A 15617-nucleotide genomic window follows, 5' to 3' on the forward strand; every position below is an offset into this window, starting at 1 on the left:
ATTGTCTGCATTTCATTGTTTTTCATTATTTTCTATGTCATCGTTTCAGGCAAGCAAGCAGGCGAGCAGGATACCGATTCTCCCTGCGTGAGACTCAAGGCCGAAGCCGGATTTGCTCACCAGAAGGGCAGCATCGCGGTTTTTTATGGTTTTTTTTTTGTTTTTTTTTTTTTTTTTTTCCTTTTTATTTCTTTCAATTTTCAATTTTTTCCCCTTCTCTTTCCCCAATTTCCTGTTCGGGTGGGCATCTCTTTTATTCCTGTTTCTCGCGATGAATGTCTTCTAAGATGCGCAAGATTGACGAGCCAGAGGAAAAGGAGACGGAGAACTGAACGGAGTGTGTATCAGTACCCTTCTTGCTCTCGTTCATTGCCCTTTTTTACCGAACGCTTTGGAAGGTTATGTGTCAAGAGAAACGACACGGCCGACATGAGGAGGATTAGGTATTGCAAAACTCAACAAAAATGCTGGTGCTCATTCACTCTTTGAGCAATATAACCAAGTACCAAGCAGAAGTGGCCACTTTGATCCAAGACGTAAAAACACAAATGGGTGGTATTACCAGTACCCGCTTCCAACCATGATTTGACACCAATTTCACAACAACTGAGGATATTCCCAAGTCCCGCCCCCCCGCCCTTATCGGTAGTTGCAAAAGAGGAAGTGCAAAGCACCCAGCCCATTACAGATTGAGGCAAGCGCAAAAGCAAATCAGCAAGCAATCCTCATCCAGCCAGGTTGGGTTCTCCAATAAGCGGGCGATTCCATCCTCCTGATCGCAGATTCACACAAGTTCTGAATGGTCGGACCGCTCGTTGCTGCATGCCGAGTGCAGTGCAATCTGTCTTCGTCCGTGGATCACACCCACCTTCCTTTTGAAAGGCCCCCCTTTTTTTTTGGTGGGGGGTTTTGTTTGGGCCGAGACGGGTCTTTGACCGACAAAGCGGGGAAGAGAGAGAGAAGGGGAAAAAAAAGGACAAAAAAGCGTAGCGGCCCATCAATGAGATCATGGAGTGTGTAGTACGGTATAGGTCGTGTGAAGACTGCGGTGACTCATGCACGCAGTCGTTCACGCGCGGCGCACCTGTTGGAACCGAAGCCAAAAGATCTCTCTGTGCCGCAGCAAGCAAGCAAGCAAGCAAACCACGGAAACGCCTTTAAAAATTACCCCTGTGAATTAGGTCGCGGGCTGTGCAAGCCCGCCTCGTTTTGCTTATGGTTGGACGATAAAGTGCGGGGGATTTGGAAGATGCGAAGACGGGCATTTTCTGGCTCTGGTGGTGTGGTGGAATCCCGGCCGGTGCTGCAGGGGGGAAGGGAAAAGGAAAGAAAGGGGGTGTGTTTGGCCGCTGTTGCTTGATTGGGCGTTTCCGAAGCAACCCCCCTGCAGTCAGCCTGACGGAATACAAAACGGAGGACAACCCCCTTGTCGAATCGTCGGGATGGAAGGTGAGATACTGTCACCGAGCTTTGTCGTCAATTACCAAATGTACATGATGCCGGGAAAACCCCCACTCATCGATTATTATTTTTTCGGTGTCTTGCTCTGGGACTCGTTGCACGCAACATCACATTCAATTCGCCAATCGCGAATTCGCCAGTCAGAGCAGGGTTACACTTCCACCAAACTACCAGGGGAGGAACGGTTGATAAGAGGTGCAATCGTCACGATGCCGTGATTGCTCCGACCATTTGCGACACCAGTGATCATTACTGTTCAGACCCATGCTGGTCTAGTAATAAACTCTGCCGCACTTTGCGGCACAAGCACAACTCCCCAGGTCCCGTGAAATCCCGCGCTTCCCAATCGCTCAAAATGCACAGGACCGTGTTGCTCGCCAAAATCCATCCGGTGGCGTTCTACGGACAGAGCGATTCGCACTGTTGAGCTAACCCGCTGCAAGAGATAGTTATGCGCGGGGCTCGACAACCGGCGTCCAGCTCAGACTCCGGTACCAGGAAATGCCCCTGACTTGCTAAGAACCACCATTTGGTGTTGGCGGGAGATGTAGCCCTTCATGAGACCCTGGATGACAAGGCGATTAGCTGAATGAGTCATTGCCGGGGCAACAGAGCGAGCCAATGAGATGTTTTGTGTCTCGTTGCCTGAACACCCTAGGCAGACATCGTTGCCGGTGCGGCAGAGTCCAGGGCCCAGGCATCAATAGATTGATGGATCGGGAGGTGGTCCCCATCCAGAATCCCAAAACCGACCCCCCTTACAGCATACAAAAAGACAACGTTGCTGACTCTTTGAGAGGAGGTGGAATTAAACTTGACTCACCTTGTAAATCATATTGGCCAACAGACACTCGACCTCATCATTGTCAATCTTTTCCTGGCTGCCAAGACTAATGGCCGCGGCAAACTCGGCGATGGGCACGCGAGTGCGACGGACGGGCTTCTCTCCTTCCTTGGCTTCCTCGAAGCCACGGGCAATGAAGACCTTGCGTAGGAGATTGCGCAACGCTACATCGCGACCGCGTTCCAACGTCAGGTAGATGCGGCGCTTCACAAACTCGTCCTCGCCTTCCTGGAGGGCCAGGTCGAACAAGTGGAGCTGACCCCTCTTGATGCACCGGCATAGCGGCAGGAAGAGTTTCTGCAGTCTTGGGTACGGGGCCAGAAGCTTCTCGGTCGGCAGCGTGTGGGTGGTAATGAGATGGCACGGGATAAGGTACGTCAGGATAAGCCTGGCTAGTGTGTCAGCGGACTGATGGGGGTCGACCTTATCTGGTAGTCACTCACTCCTTATTCCTGATCGCATTCTTGTGACAGAGGCTCCATGCTTCAGTCAGGTGCCTTTCGGCCTAGGATCGCTTAGTACCCGAGCCCGCCAGGCTGAAATCGTCACAAGCTTACCTCGACATAGTTTTCCTCCCAGAAGTATAAGACTCCTTCGTGGTACTTAAACGTGACTTGCTGGGATTTCGGAAAGGCCGAGAAGTCGGGCATGTCACGCTGGCCCGCAGCCAGCATCTTCAGAACGTTCTTCGAGAGAGACACCGAGTTCAGCCTAAAGTAGGTCTTGAGGAGGAGGTTGATAATGTAGTAGATCCCCCACTTTCGTGACTCTTCGAGTGGCGCTCTAGGACGCTGTAAGACCAGATTGATCTCAGATCGGAGCAGATTGAGCTTACCTGTCGGTTGCGCAGAGGGTAAACACCTTGTTCAGATACCGCGCGCAATCCTCTAGTTTCTCATGCTTCTCCGTCTCGGGGTCGATGTCGTCTTGGAAGGTCGTCACTGCATTGTCATCAAGGGTGCTATTTCTGCTGCGCTCTTCGTCTGCCTGGATCGAGAACAAGCGGAAATGCTTGCACACCACGTAAAGGCAGGGGATTGTCCATGCTTCGAAGCCACAATTGTGGTAGCCTCGAATCAAGACAAGCAATAAATCTTTCCAGGAATTGAAGACATTATCCCACACCGGCTGAGCCGACTGCAACACCCATCAGCACAAACGGAATGTAACGGCAAACCCAGCTAGCCTGTGCTCAATGGCAAAGAGATCCTTGATTCTGATTGAATTAGGCGGACACTGACCTTGTTCTCATTGCTCGTCTCCCGAGCAGCGAGAATGTCCCCAACGGCTTTCCAGTACGCAATGTACACTTCTACCCAACCCTGTACTTCTTGATGTGTAGGTCGTTTTAGACCTGCCGGGCTGTTCCTGAGACCGCGTCCAAGAGCGCCCTTGATGTCATGAGCATTTTGGCTCCTCCATATCTTCATCAACTTCTCGGTTGAAACACCTGGAGATAATGTGCGTGCCAGTCGATAGCCGTCGTTGTCAGACCAAGCTGCGGCAAACTCGTTGAAGAAGGCGCCGCCAAACTCCATTTCGGGCAGTGGCTTGTGAAGCTCAGTTGCGGATGCGGATGCCCGCCTCTCTGAGACCACGTCGGAGATCAGACCACTTTTATTGTCGATAGCGTGCCTCGACGGGTCAATATTCCGAGTTCCCAGCTACTGATCGCTGGTTCTGAGCGGCTCTTGGGTGTTCCAGAATCGGTGCAAGAGTCGACGTTGTCTGGTTGCAACAGTGAGAAAGGAAGGTAGCTCTCAAAGTGAGCCACAGTTCGACTCATTTGATTGGCCTCGAGCTTACGCCCCGTCGCCCACCAAAGCCAACCCCACATCCTGTGGCGCCGTTGACAACCGCACCGCCACAGCTGGCTGGGGCACCTGAGCTGGTCCGAGCGCTTCGAGCCCTAAACCAAGCACACCCAATTTTTTCCTGCTTTCGCGATCGCTAATTCACGGCTCGACAGCACACCCAACGACTTCGCGATCCATAGCGACAAACCATCACAGTAAGTTCCCTTGTTGCTCATATAGGCAGATATTCAGGATTCTTAATTCTAATATTGAACCAGATGGGTAAGAAAATCCAATTTCCTTCATCTCCCCGTTGCAGCACCGACGACACCGAGAGCATTCCGGCAAACGATCGATACTCGAATTACATGAATCTATGACCCTGTTTGATGACAATCAGCATGAACCGCTTTTGGCGCAGGAGGGTGAGGGACGGTTGGGCCTAAGAAATATTTGTTTAACGTGCGGATTGGTTTCGGAGTCCGGGCAAGGAGTCGGCACCTTTCAGGCCAGCAAACTTCGACTCGGAACCCGTGGCAGCTCTCATCGGCGATGCTGTGTTCGACGATGCATCTTTCCTCGCACCACACCCAGACTTCGATCGAAGCCGAGTATACTAACACCGTCGTGCAGGTCGTCTTCAGGAATACCAGGTGATCGGGCGCCATCTGCCCACGGAGTCCAACCCGACTCCTAGCCTGTACCGCATGCGCATCTTTGCGCCGAACGAGGTCGTCGCTAAGTCCCGCTTCTGGTACTTCCTCCGCGGTCTCCGCAAGGTCAAGAAGGCCACCGGTGAGATCGTCAGCGTCAACGTGGTATGTGCAACCGGATTCAAGAGGGGCAGAGGACGGGACGCTCATGTTTTCCCAGATCTCCGAGAAGCACCCCCTGAAGGTCAAGAACTTCGGCATCTGGATTCGTTACGACTCGCGGTCAGGCACCCACAACATGTACAAGGAGTACCGTGAGACCTCCAGGACCGCCGCCGTTGAGGCTCTCTACTCGGACATGGCTGCCCGGCACCGTGCGCGCTTCAGGTCTATCCACGTACGGCATCCCACATGTCTGGGTTCTTTCGACCGTATTGCTGACCCAGGCGCAGATCCTCCGCGTCGTCGAGCTCGAGAAGACCGACGATATCAAGCGCCCTTATATCAAGCAGCTCGTCACCAAGAACCTCAGCTTCCCTCTGCCCCACCGTGTCCCCAAGATCAGCACCAAGAAGGTCTTCAGCGCGACGCGCCCGTCTACTTTTGCTTGAAGGGTTTCATGGTTGCGGTTGGGGTTGGCAGGTTCTTCAGGTGTTCATTAGGAAAATGGGATATCCTGCATTTGCTCCCTAGTACGAGCATGAAATGAATAAATGGTCAAGCACCGGTTTTGCGATTTTGTGAGCCAGCACGTCAATTTTCTGCGGTTCCCGTGGTTTGCCAGGAGGTTGATCTTGGCTTATCTTGAGCGCTGTCCATGAGGCTTTCCAGGTACCTTGATTGATCGGGGGTCAGTAGTAAAGCCAATGGAACGGCTCAATGACCAGAGCGCCTGAAATCGGACCTGTCTGGATTTTTGGGTCGGTCCCGATCCGGTCTGGAGGCTCTACAATACCGTCTGAGCCCGCGAGCAATAGGCAGTGCGTCCACCTACTCGAAATGCGGAAGCTGGACACGATATCAGTAATTGACCCGTGCTACGCAGGTTGGGGCCAAAGTAAGTGAACCAATCTGTTTGTATTGTACACAAGCGGGAGTATGGCATGTGAATTCAAACCTAAGTTGCACTGTATTTTGTATGGTTTATGGACTATCTGCTGGGTTCCAGGCATTGTACCCTACTTGGAGCGCATTATTTAACAGCCTAAAAAAGGGCTGAGAAACTGGTTAGACAAGGAATAAAGTGAAGGGTAAATTTAGCTCTCCATCTGGAATACTGTGTTGAATGTGCATAGCCGTGCGACCATAACAGACTAGCTCACTCACTTTTGGCCCCAACCTGCGTACAAGGGGGTTGTAGTATAGGCGGATCCCAGACGAGGCTTTCTCGTGAGTCACCAAGAAGCTCTGAGCCTGTCAATACAAGGGCGCAAGACTGTATCTCCTTTTATTTCCCCCTCTCCCACCTTTCTCCGAAAAAGAGAAGGAACCGGTCAGCCCGCCCAACTTCCTAGGTTGAGCTCACTATTCTAATTCATCCTCTAAGAACGCCTCAGTTGATCATTCGCCTACCCCTCCGAAGCACTGATCTCAACTCGGGCTCCAGCCCTGGACGCACCATGTCCCTGCTTCCCGAGTCTAACCCCAATCCCCAACCCGGCGCCATCCTGGTCCCGACCCCAGTCCCGGTCCCAGCCCCAGCCTCAGACCCACCTTCAGTTCCAGCCCCAGGCCCCGCCCCGGACCCCACAACCTTCATCCGCATCCGGACTACCCTCCCCCGCCTGCCCTTGCCGCCCATCGCGGCTCGCAAACCGGCCACCACCGAGCGCCTGCTCATCCGCCCGGTCGCGGCGTCGGATCTGGACGCGCTGCACGTCCTGCGCACCCAGCCCGAAGTCATGTACTGGACCACATTGGCACGGGTTGATGCCGACCTGGACGAGACGCGGGCGAAGCTGGCGCAGTTCCTGCCTCCGGGGGACAGCCGGACGTACAACTGCGCGATCTGCCTGAGGGAGACGGGCGAGGTGATCGGGATGGGCGGCGTGCACAATTGGAGGTCGTCCCTCGGGTGGCCCGAGATGGGGTATATGATTCGGCGGGAGCACTGGGGGAAGGGGCTGGGGACGGAGTTTTTAACGGGGTTTGTGAAAGGGTTGTGGGAAGGGTTGGAGAGGGAGGGGGTCGAAGTGGAGGTTGATGCGAGGACTGTGGTCAATGGTGGTGTTGTGCGAGAGGACGGCGTGGTGGAGGTGCCGGAGCAGTTGGTTGCTGTTACGGCAGAGGAGAATGGGAAGAGTCAAAGGGTGCTGGAGAAGAGCGGGTTTGAGTGGTTTCTTACGTGGAAAGTACTGGATACCGTAAAAGGGGGCGCTGATAAGATGGTTAATCTGCCTACGTATAGGTACTTCCCCAGAAGGGAAAGGGGAGAATAATGGAAACAAGGGGGGTCTATGTGATGGACTGTGCTCCAGTGTACGTGGCTGGTGGGGGTCAAGGTTAGATGTATTCGCGTGCCATCAAGACTGTGTAATCAGAACCACAGTGCCTCGCTATGGGGAGAGCGAATAAAAGAAATAATTAATCAACATAGGCAAAAAACGCTCTGCAGGGCAGTCGATTGGCCGCAGAAAGAAACCGAGCGACTTACAGAAAGCCGAGCTACTCATTTTAGTTGTAATAGAAAAAGTTCAGTTAATCGTAACAATTTATGTAGCTCACCGCATAATTGTACTAGTACTCATAGGTTAGGTAATCTTTCAGACTCGTGGAGCTATATTATTCCCCTTAATCTAGTACCGAAGCTAAGCCTGTTACTTAGGTGCCTTCAAGAATATGCTATGTGTTTCCGCTTTGATTTTCCGCGTGATCCCAGGTCCTGTGGGAGGGCCCGGCTTGTCATCGCCGAGGCCGATGTAGTGTCGACGATCTTGGCCAGAGGCGAATTGTAAGTCAGCCACTGATAGAATCCGTAGGCTTCATGTCATGACAACGGCATCACCAGAAGAACCTGAATAACCTATAGTATGGTTCAGAGGCCAGTTCAGTTACGAACCCATACTGCTAGTACATGAAGGAGGCTCAGGGGCAGTTAAGACTCGGAAGCGCTCAGTATTGTGGCACAGATACTGGCGAAGTAGCGTAGGGGGGGGGGGGGGGGTTCTAGTCACTATATGGACGTATCGCATTATCTCCACCAGCACACCCTCGTGGTTAAGGAGCGTCACTGTTCGTCGGTTTCTCGAGTAGAATAATCGACAGCGCCCTTCCCTCTTGCACTCATCCAGAAAAGAACCAGACTCTGTTGTCAAACGTGTGCTTCTCACCGAAGGTGTTCTGTGTCAGAACATTGAACCAGTCAACGCACACATCTACTCCAACGAACAAGACATCATTATCCTCCATCTTCGGCAAGCGTTGATGTCGGCCCAAGCACACATCTATTCCAGCAGGCACAGCACTTTCGTCCCTGATCTCGTCTTTCAACAAGCGTAAACATCGAACAGAAAAGACATACCACTGCCCTATCAAACACACCATGTTATTTTCTCTCTAATCTGACTCCTCCGTCCTCAAACTAGCGTGTCAAACAGCACGCCAACCTCGGCAATTAAGACGTACGGGAGCATGCCCTACGATTCCACGGTCTGGTCCAGTTTGGGTTTCCATGAGGGCAAGATCCTCGTTGTAGGCCTTGAGAACTCGGGCACATCGACAATGATGCAGCGCATCAGGAACATTGAAGAGCTGGAAAGGGACCCATTCCCCGGCGAACATCTGCGAGGGGCTTCGGATCAACCAGATGGTGTGCACCACGTTGCGTGTTAGCGAAGAATTGCCGCGGCCTTGGTGGTTCACAAGCGACTACTTGTCGAAGGTGCTCAGCATCATGTTCATCGTCGACTCAACAGACTACAAACGCTTCCACGAGGCCTCACGGGAGATTCAATACCTCATTCGACATCTGCCCGACGTCCCATTCATTGTCCAGGACAACAAAATGGACCACCTAGACGCAGCCTCTGAATAGCAACTCGAAGTCGAGATAGGAATTCCGAATCCACCTCTCTCCTTCTCAAAGCCTCATCACCTTGAAGATTTTCTCCGTCCTCAGCTGGCAGGGCTAACTGGAGGCCTTTAAGTGGCTCATCGAGAGGATCCGAGTGGGTTTCCGGTGGGGGTGGTTGAGCGATGGCGTTGGATCTTTGTCAAGGTTTGGAGGTGGAGCGGGGTCTTAATTGCACAATGCACATGCACTTTTGGATCCTCAGTGTCTGGGCGATTACCAAGTGCCTTTCCTTTCCTTTCCTTTCTTCTCTTTAAAAAAAAAGAGAAAAGAAAAAAGGAAATGGAGCAGGGCTTCAATCTGTTTCATGTACGTTACTCATCTCATCGTGGCATCACAAGATAGTTACTTTAGATAAGGCCGGGCATTTTATGTTGCAACCTGAAAGCACAAGATTCGGTCTGATGTTCACCGAGGCATGTGCCATTCGAATGAGCACTGCAAACCCTTACCCTCCAATAGTCTTTTAGCAAGGCCTCCCGGCTGCGTCTCCATCCATTCCCAGCCCCGATTGCTGCTCTCCATTGCAAGGATGGGACGAGCAAATGGTGCCTACGTGTAACTAACAAACGCCAAGGTCTCTTTGCACAGCTTGGCCGCCTGATCACCGTCTTCTAGGCTTTTCTCTGCACATCCTCGATAAGTTCTGTTGGGGGTAGCTGAGGTCGCCAGTTCTGCCTGCAAATGCACAGAAGAAACCAAGAGCACGGGTCTGCGAAGAGCAGCACGTGTCAAGCGCTCGTCAGTCAGCAAGCCCGCATCCGCCCCTCGGCAAGACTTCCCGCCCACCCACACCACAAAAAAACCTGGAAACATGTTGGTCCAGTTGGTTTCGCATCTTGGTACAGCGCCGCCCGCAGTCGCGCCAGATATTCTTGAAGCGGCTGCAGCTGCAACCCAACGGCGAGAGGTTAGCAGCCAAGTGGCAGGGTGACTCAGTCTGCCTGGCAATGAATTCGGTACCAATTCAGCATCTTTCTCGCTCAGCCTTCTTGAATCTGTCTTCCCCGCTACTTTACCCATGTGTATTGTACCTTACTTCGCATGAAACCCGGCGCCCCCCCCCGCGGTAGCCTAGATCGGGTAACCTCCTAGATCGAGTCCTCGGTTCTTATATGCCGCTACCGTTTCTGTGGACCTTGGGCCTTCGCCAGATCCCCACTATCTGGTTGTGCTACGCCGCGAACGACAACGCACCAACGGCCTGCGAAATGACGGCTGGCCGCTCTTGCTGCCTCGCATCCAGTCCCGATCTAGTATGAGGTCCCAGTCCGACAATGACGACTTCAGCGGGCGAGGCGAAGGACGGCAAGGCCTTCTATGGCTACCTATTCTGCAAAACGAAGCCGATACCAACCCCGACACCCGTATTTGATGCGCTCCTGAGGGCAATCGCGCAGCACATTGTACGTATGCGTCCCGCACAACGGACCGGATTGGCTTCTCTGGCTACATACTGATTGAACACTGGTAGGCCAGCGAAATCGGTGAGAAGACCGACAAGAATTTGACCCCGACCAAGCTGGCTACATTCTACAAGACTGCCGGACATGACTATGATTGTGAGCCGGGCCCCTTCCGCTTCGTCTAGTACAAGCTGTGCTGACATCCCGCTTAGCATTCTTCATCGACATACCCCATTCGGCCATTTCGACCGTCTACCAAGGCCTGGGCTGTCGGCACTCGCTCCTCCCGACGAGCAGCGACTATGCGGCCCCCTCGATCCCGGCGTTGACGGTCAGGGGATTCGTGCGCTGGCAGGCGATCCAGACTCTGCTCGAGCCTCTGACACAGGTACCAGTGATACAGTTTGCTGTCGCTAACTGGGGTCTGAAGCATCCCGACACCGGAACTCCGTTCCCCGTGGACCTCCCGAAAGAAGCGTTTCCATCCGGGCCGGATCCTGATACGGAGCGCTGGCACCAAGACCGCGCAGACCAGGCGCGCAAGGAAGCAGCCGAGGCAGAATCACCAGAACCTCAGTCCAAACCTGCATACCCCGAACACAAGGAACCGCCCTATTCGCACGTCCGGGGTAGCCCTTCTGCACCCCGCGACTACCCCGCCCCTCGCACCATCAACGTCGCCTATGTCCACGTACCGAGTCGGAACCCCGGGCGGGGAGTACGGTCTCCTGAACGAGAACTGGCACGGGAGCTGGAAAGAGAACGAGACCACTACTTCCGCCGCCAAACAGGCTTCTCCTCTGACGATCCTGCTCACCCCCGCCGGCGAAGCTTCTCCGACTATCCCACTTCCCCGCACGACACCCATCCGTCGCCACGGGTGCCCCACGCCGTACCCATCCCCGAGCGCAGCCCCCATTCACATTCCCAGCAACCGCGCCGGCACAGTAGCCAGGCCCGGCACTACAGCAGCACTTCCGAGTCGGATGGCGCACCTGTGAGCCCACGAACTACCGCAGGTACTCGACGCTCGCAGCGGCCCTCCAACGAACCCCCTCCGATTGCAGTCCGCCGGGTTTACACCGCAGGAGGCAACCCTGAGGACGGCTTCGGACCGCGCATCATCCGTACAACCACTACCAGTACCATGGGCCCGCCCCCTATCCCAACCTCACGTTCCACCCAATCCCCGTCTCGTCCGATGCGTACCCACTCACCACGTGCGCACTCTGACGGTGGCCGCGGGCCATTCCCGAGAGATGACGACGCTAAGCCACGAAGCGCGCTATTTGATCTCAAGGAGAAGATATCCAATTTTATCAATCCCGTCGTTGGCGGCGGTGTCACTAGCGGAAGGCGGGAAGGCTCCGGGGGTGGCTCGCGGCGGGGCTCGCGTGAAGATGTTTTGCCTGGCCCATCAAAGCTGAGCCGGTCGTGGTCGGATCTCGAGACGGACGAGTCTGATTCGGAGGAGGAGGAGAGGCGGAGAAGGAGAGGGTCAAGGAGGCGTTCGGAGGAGAAAGAAAGGGAGAAGAGGGATAGGGAACGGGAACGTGATAGAGAAAGGGAGCGGGACAGACAGCGCGCCATGCGTGATCGAGAACGGGACCGGGATCGGGACAGAGGCCGCGACCGTCCCAGGGACAGAGATCGCGAGAGACCCCACAGCGACCGCGACGACGAAGGGGTTGAAAGGCGGCGGGACCACCGCATCCCCGACCGCCCTGCCGCACTCGCGGCAGCAGCCTCCCTCAACCACCACAACCACAGCCGCAGCCGCAGCCACCACCACCACAACCGGCGCGGCGGCTCAGACGACGACATATCTCCTCGCGGCGCCCGCTGGGGACCACAGCATGGCCCATACCTAGTCAGTACCGACCACCGTCGCACGAGCAGCCACGCCGATATCGATCGTCACCGTGGGCCGCGGGAGTGGGATCGGGATACTAGGGAGAAAGAGAGGATCCGGGAGCGGGAGAGGGAGAGAGAGAGGGAGATAGATAGAGAGCTGAGGAATCAGGACCGATACAGAGAGGATAGAGAGCGCTGGAGGAGGGAGAGGGAGGAGAGACTGCCGAGAGAGAGGGACCGGGAGAGAGATAGAGACAAGGGCAGGGAGAGGATGCCTAGCCCGGCCCTTTCGGGAGTCACAGTCACTTCTGGGGTGGGCGGGCGGAAGTACCCTGACCCTGCGTGGTCTAGGGACTGAGAGTGAGCAGGCGCCGGCTTCACGACACATCTCGCGGCATTGCATGCCCACGGTGTTTTCAACATGGTTTTGGATGCTATGCGGCTACGACGGAAGGACTTTTATTTGGATCATGGGATAGCCTACGGCACGAACATGGGATAGGGAGGCTTTGCTTTACTGGCGCATAGAGAACGGGTGCTTAAACGGACTGCGTTAGCGGTTGAGATGGGAACAGTTGCAACTCTGCCGAATATTGAGCGTCTCTTGCGAATGCAGTGTCTTTCCCCAGTGATCAGATAATTAGCTCGGCAATGGTATGGGCCGCGGAGAAGCAAGCTTGACATCTTGTGGGGTGTGGCCAGCTTCAACAGCTGCGTCCTCGTGAACCCCTAGTTCCCGCTGTCCATCAGGAGTAGCTCACCTGCAGCCATGCATTCGGCACCTGCTGGGCGACCCAGGTCGGCAATGAGGAGACAAGCCGCTTCTGCCCATTTGCCCATCTGCCCGGGTGCGGTCAATCTGATCGAGTGCGTTCGATATGGCGGGGAAGCTTGTCTTTGGAAGGTGCTTGGGAGCCGTCGTGCCGGCCAGAGGCCGGTCTCGAAGACGCGTCACCGCTGCCGTAGGACTGGCGGTGGGGGTGCTTTTGAACCTCTCGTCTCGTCTCGACCCCGCCCCGTGATGGCCCAACCCACGCATTTTCTGAGCAAACGTCCCGGCCTCCAAAGCGGGCCGCGCGGGTTGGCTCAGGCGATTCGCAGTAACACCACCGCTGCGCGCCCGGCGCCGTATCAGGCAAGTAGATCCCCGCGCCGTCGCTCTTGTCTCCTTCCGTCGGCCGTCTCGCAAGGCCCGCCACCCACGGTCTTATTGGGCGGCCTAGAAACTCCCCTTTCATCTGACTGACTCCGCTCCCGCTGCTAACCGCCCCCTCAGAGCCCACCCCGGAACAAACGTGAGGAAAGGAATTTTTCTTTTCTTTCTCTTCAATAAAGAGATTAAAATTGCAGGGTGGCAGCAGACCGCTTTGAAGCGCCCACAGTCGCGCGGACTGTTTGGGGAGGGGAGGGGCGGTCCCGGTCCGAGTGGCGGCGTTGCCAGGACCGGGTCAAGTGTTCGGAATCAAACGTGCGCGACGGGGTTCTCGTCCGGCCGGTCCGGCCTCGCTAACAGTGCCCGAGCGGCCGGAGAGTGATGCCTGCGGGCTGAAAAGGTTTGTCGCATGGCGCTCAGCGTGCAAACAGCGGCGCAAGCATGCGTTTCTCGGGCGCAGTTTAGCGAACCTTGGGAACACGTTCAGCCGCGTGGCGTGGTATGGCATGGCATGGCGATAAACACTTCCGGGCTTGTGAGAGCTCCCCGCCACAGCGTCTGGTTTTCTCATTCGTCAGGTGTTATTCCTCGGCTGGCCGTTGGAGGGCGGCCGCCGTGACCGAGGCCACGGCCGATGGATGACCCAAACAGCGCCGAGACATACTGATTGGCCAGGAGTCTGGTAGGCGCCTTCTACACCGCCCTTCAAGCCTATTAATCAACCGCCGAGGAAGTTGTAGACATGTCGACAGTGGATGGTAGGTACGATAGGTGCACCGCCGAAGGGTCGCAAAACTCGGCCGCTGGTAGGCAAAACCGACGTGATGGGTTCCCAATGAAGTTGGTGGAAACGGAACGGGGTGGCTTATTGTACGCAGCATGGTTGCATTCAGCGCCGGCCTCCTCCCCACGTCTCTATGGATCCTACTGGGCTAGGCGTGCCGGAACGCATCGTGGGATAGGGCGGGGGTTTGGTCATTGTCATCTGGCCGCGTTGCGCTTGGGCGATGGAAATTGCGTGCTTCTTGTCTTGCGAGAGGACCTCCGGCAGAGAACCGTTTGATGTGGAACGGAGCGGACCCGAATGCGCGGTTGGCTGAAATCGGGGCTGACACAGGGCTCTAGGCTGCGGGCTCAGCGGGACCCCAATCATTTGGTAGACCCCAGCCGCACCGTGATATTCAGCAGCAGCGAGTCATTGTGGATGCCCAGCGAAGGGTTTGTCCTTTTAGCGGAATGTGGGGCCTGTTCGTGCCATCAGCTTTCCTGACCCGCGAAATTGGGATTTGTATTCCGCGCAACGTGCCGTCGGGTGTTCAGGACGGTATCTAGCAACGAAATTGCAGCCCATCGCAGCGACCGACCAGAGCTCAGGTGGGAGTTTGGTGGCTGGGTGTTGGCAACGGGGACATCGGATGTGGGAAAGATGGGGAGCCAAAAAAACGCAAACTGGCTGCAGAACAGGCCGTCTGGCAAGGGACATTCTGGGTGGGTACAGTACAAGATGGACGCTAACAGGATGCCAGATCCTGCCGTTGACTGCGGGCGACATTCATCATAGCGACTGGCGGCCAGTGCTTCCAGCGCCAAGGTAGTTGACGAGATCCAGCCGGTGGGGCTCAGGTCCCGCTAAGGTCCCGCTAAGGTCCCGCTTGGTTACCACGCAGCAGCGTCCCTTAGCAGATCCCTGCCGAACAGGAGGGTCCCAAGTCAAGTGATCCTTCTTCCAATCCAAGAGAGAGGCGATTACAGGGTTCCAAAGACTCGTGGCACGCTGCCGTCGTCCGTGTTGCATTTTTTTTGGGCGACGCAGGCACGGCACGAATATCTTGGCGATTGGCGGACAGGCGCCCAGAAGGGACCGAACTTCGGCCTGAAGAGGCAGGCTTCTAGGCACATGTCCTCGTGCTTCTGGCCAATGGTCGCACCGTCCTCCACCTCCCAGTCAGTTCACCGGCCCGTGACAGGAGGCCGGTGGTGCTCGAGAGTCTTTGGACTTTTCACAGTCGGGCCTTCAAAGCATTCTCTTTGCCCCTGTTCCCACCACGTTTTTTACTGGGTCCGCTCTTTTTAGCCTTCTTGTTCCCTGGTCCAGACGGGATTCCACCGTGCTTTCTGCTGGCACTGCCCGGTGTCCGACCAAGCCGCCCCGCCGCGACCCGACAGCCGGACCTGGAGACCAAACCCTGTCCAAGCCACCCAGACCGGCTTCGCGCCGTGCTTTGCAAATAAGAGCCCCCGAGCTCCGCCGGTCCCGTGGACCCCAATTTCTCCTTGGTTCTCTACTGCGCGCGCAGTGCTCGTTCGCCACACACCTGAAACCTTCCCGCCTACATCTCGCCTGCCCCTTTCGGCGCCGATCCCAACGACAAGCACAGACG

General features: G+C 55.6%; 4 protein-coding genes across 4 annotated transcripts; 3 read left to right on the forward strand and 1 right to left on the reverse strand.

Annotated features, from left to right (window-relative positions):
• Positions 1 to 1942: 1942 nt before the first annotated feature.
• CSN12 (COP9 signalosome (CSN) subunit) lies at positions 1943 to 3843 on the reverse strand (the record flags this gene model as incomplete). Its single annotated transcript, XM_071055775.1, has 6 exons — positions 1943 to 2026; positions 2285 to 2693; positions 2749 to 2810; positions 2863 to 3088; positions 3141 to 3442; positions 3547 to 3843. The coding sequence occupies 6 exons, from the start codon at positions 3841 to 3843 to the stop codon at positions 1943 to 1945; spliced, it is 1380 nt and encodes a 459-aa protein (XP_070911876.1).
• Positions 3844 to 4477: 634 nt separating this feature from the next.
• On the forward strand, positions 4478 to 5365 carry RPL20B (60S ribosomal protein eL20; the record flags this gene model as incomplete). The annotated part of the gene is made up of 4 exons (XM_071055776.1): positions 4478 to 4526; positions 4735 to 4919; positions 4975 to 5151; positions 5207 to 5365. The coding sequence occupies 4 exons, from the start codon at positions 4478 to 4480 to the stop codon at positions 5363 to 5365; spliced, it is 570 nt and encodes a 189-aa protein (XP_070911877.1).
• A 1008-nt stretch (positions 5366 to 6373) lies between these two features.
• MFIFM68171_00355 (uncharacterized protein) lies at positions 6374 to 7192 on the forward strand (the record flags this gene model as incomplete). Its single annotated transcript, XM_071055777.1, has 1 exon — positions 6374 to 7192. One exon carries the CDS (start codon positions 6374 to 6376, stop codon positions 7190 to 7192), a length of 819 nt encoding a protein of 272 aa, XP_070911878.1.
• Positions 7193 to 10100: 2908 nt separating this feature from the next.
• MFIFM68171_00356 (Hydroxyproline-rich glycoprotein DZ-HRGP) lies at positions 10101 to 12441 on the forward strand (the record flags this gene model as incomplete). Its single annotated transcript, XM_071055778.1, has 3 exons — positions 10101 to 10229; positions 10298 to 10385; positions 10442 to 12441. The coding sequence occupies 3 exons, from the start codon at positions 10101 to 10103 to the stop codon at positions 12439 to 12441; spliced, it is 2217 nt and encodes a 738-aa protein (XP_070911879.1).
• Between the last annotated feature and the right edge of the window lie 3176 nt (positions 12442 to 15617).

Source organism: Madurella fahalii (genome assembly GCF_045866475.1).
Source record: "Madurella fahalii IFM 68171 DNA, scaffold_1, whole genome shotgun sequence".
NCBI classification, from domain to species: domain Eukaryota; kingdom Fungi; phylum Ascomycota; class Sordariomycetes; order Sordariales; genus Madurella; species Madurella fahalii.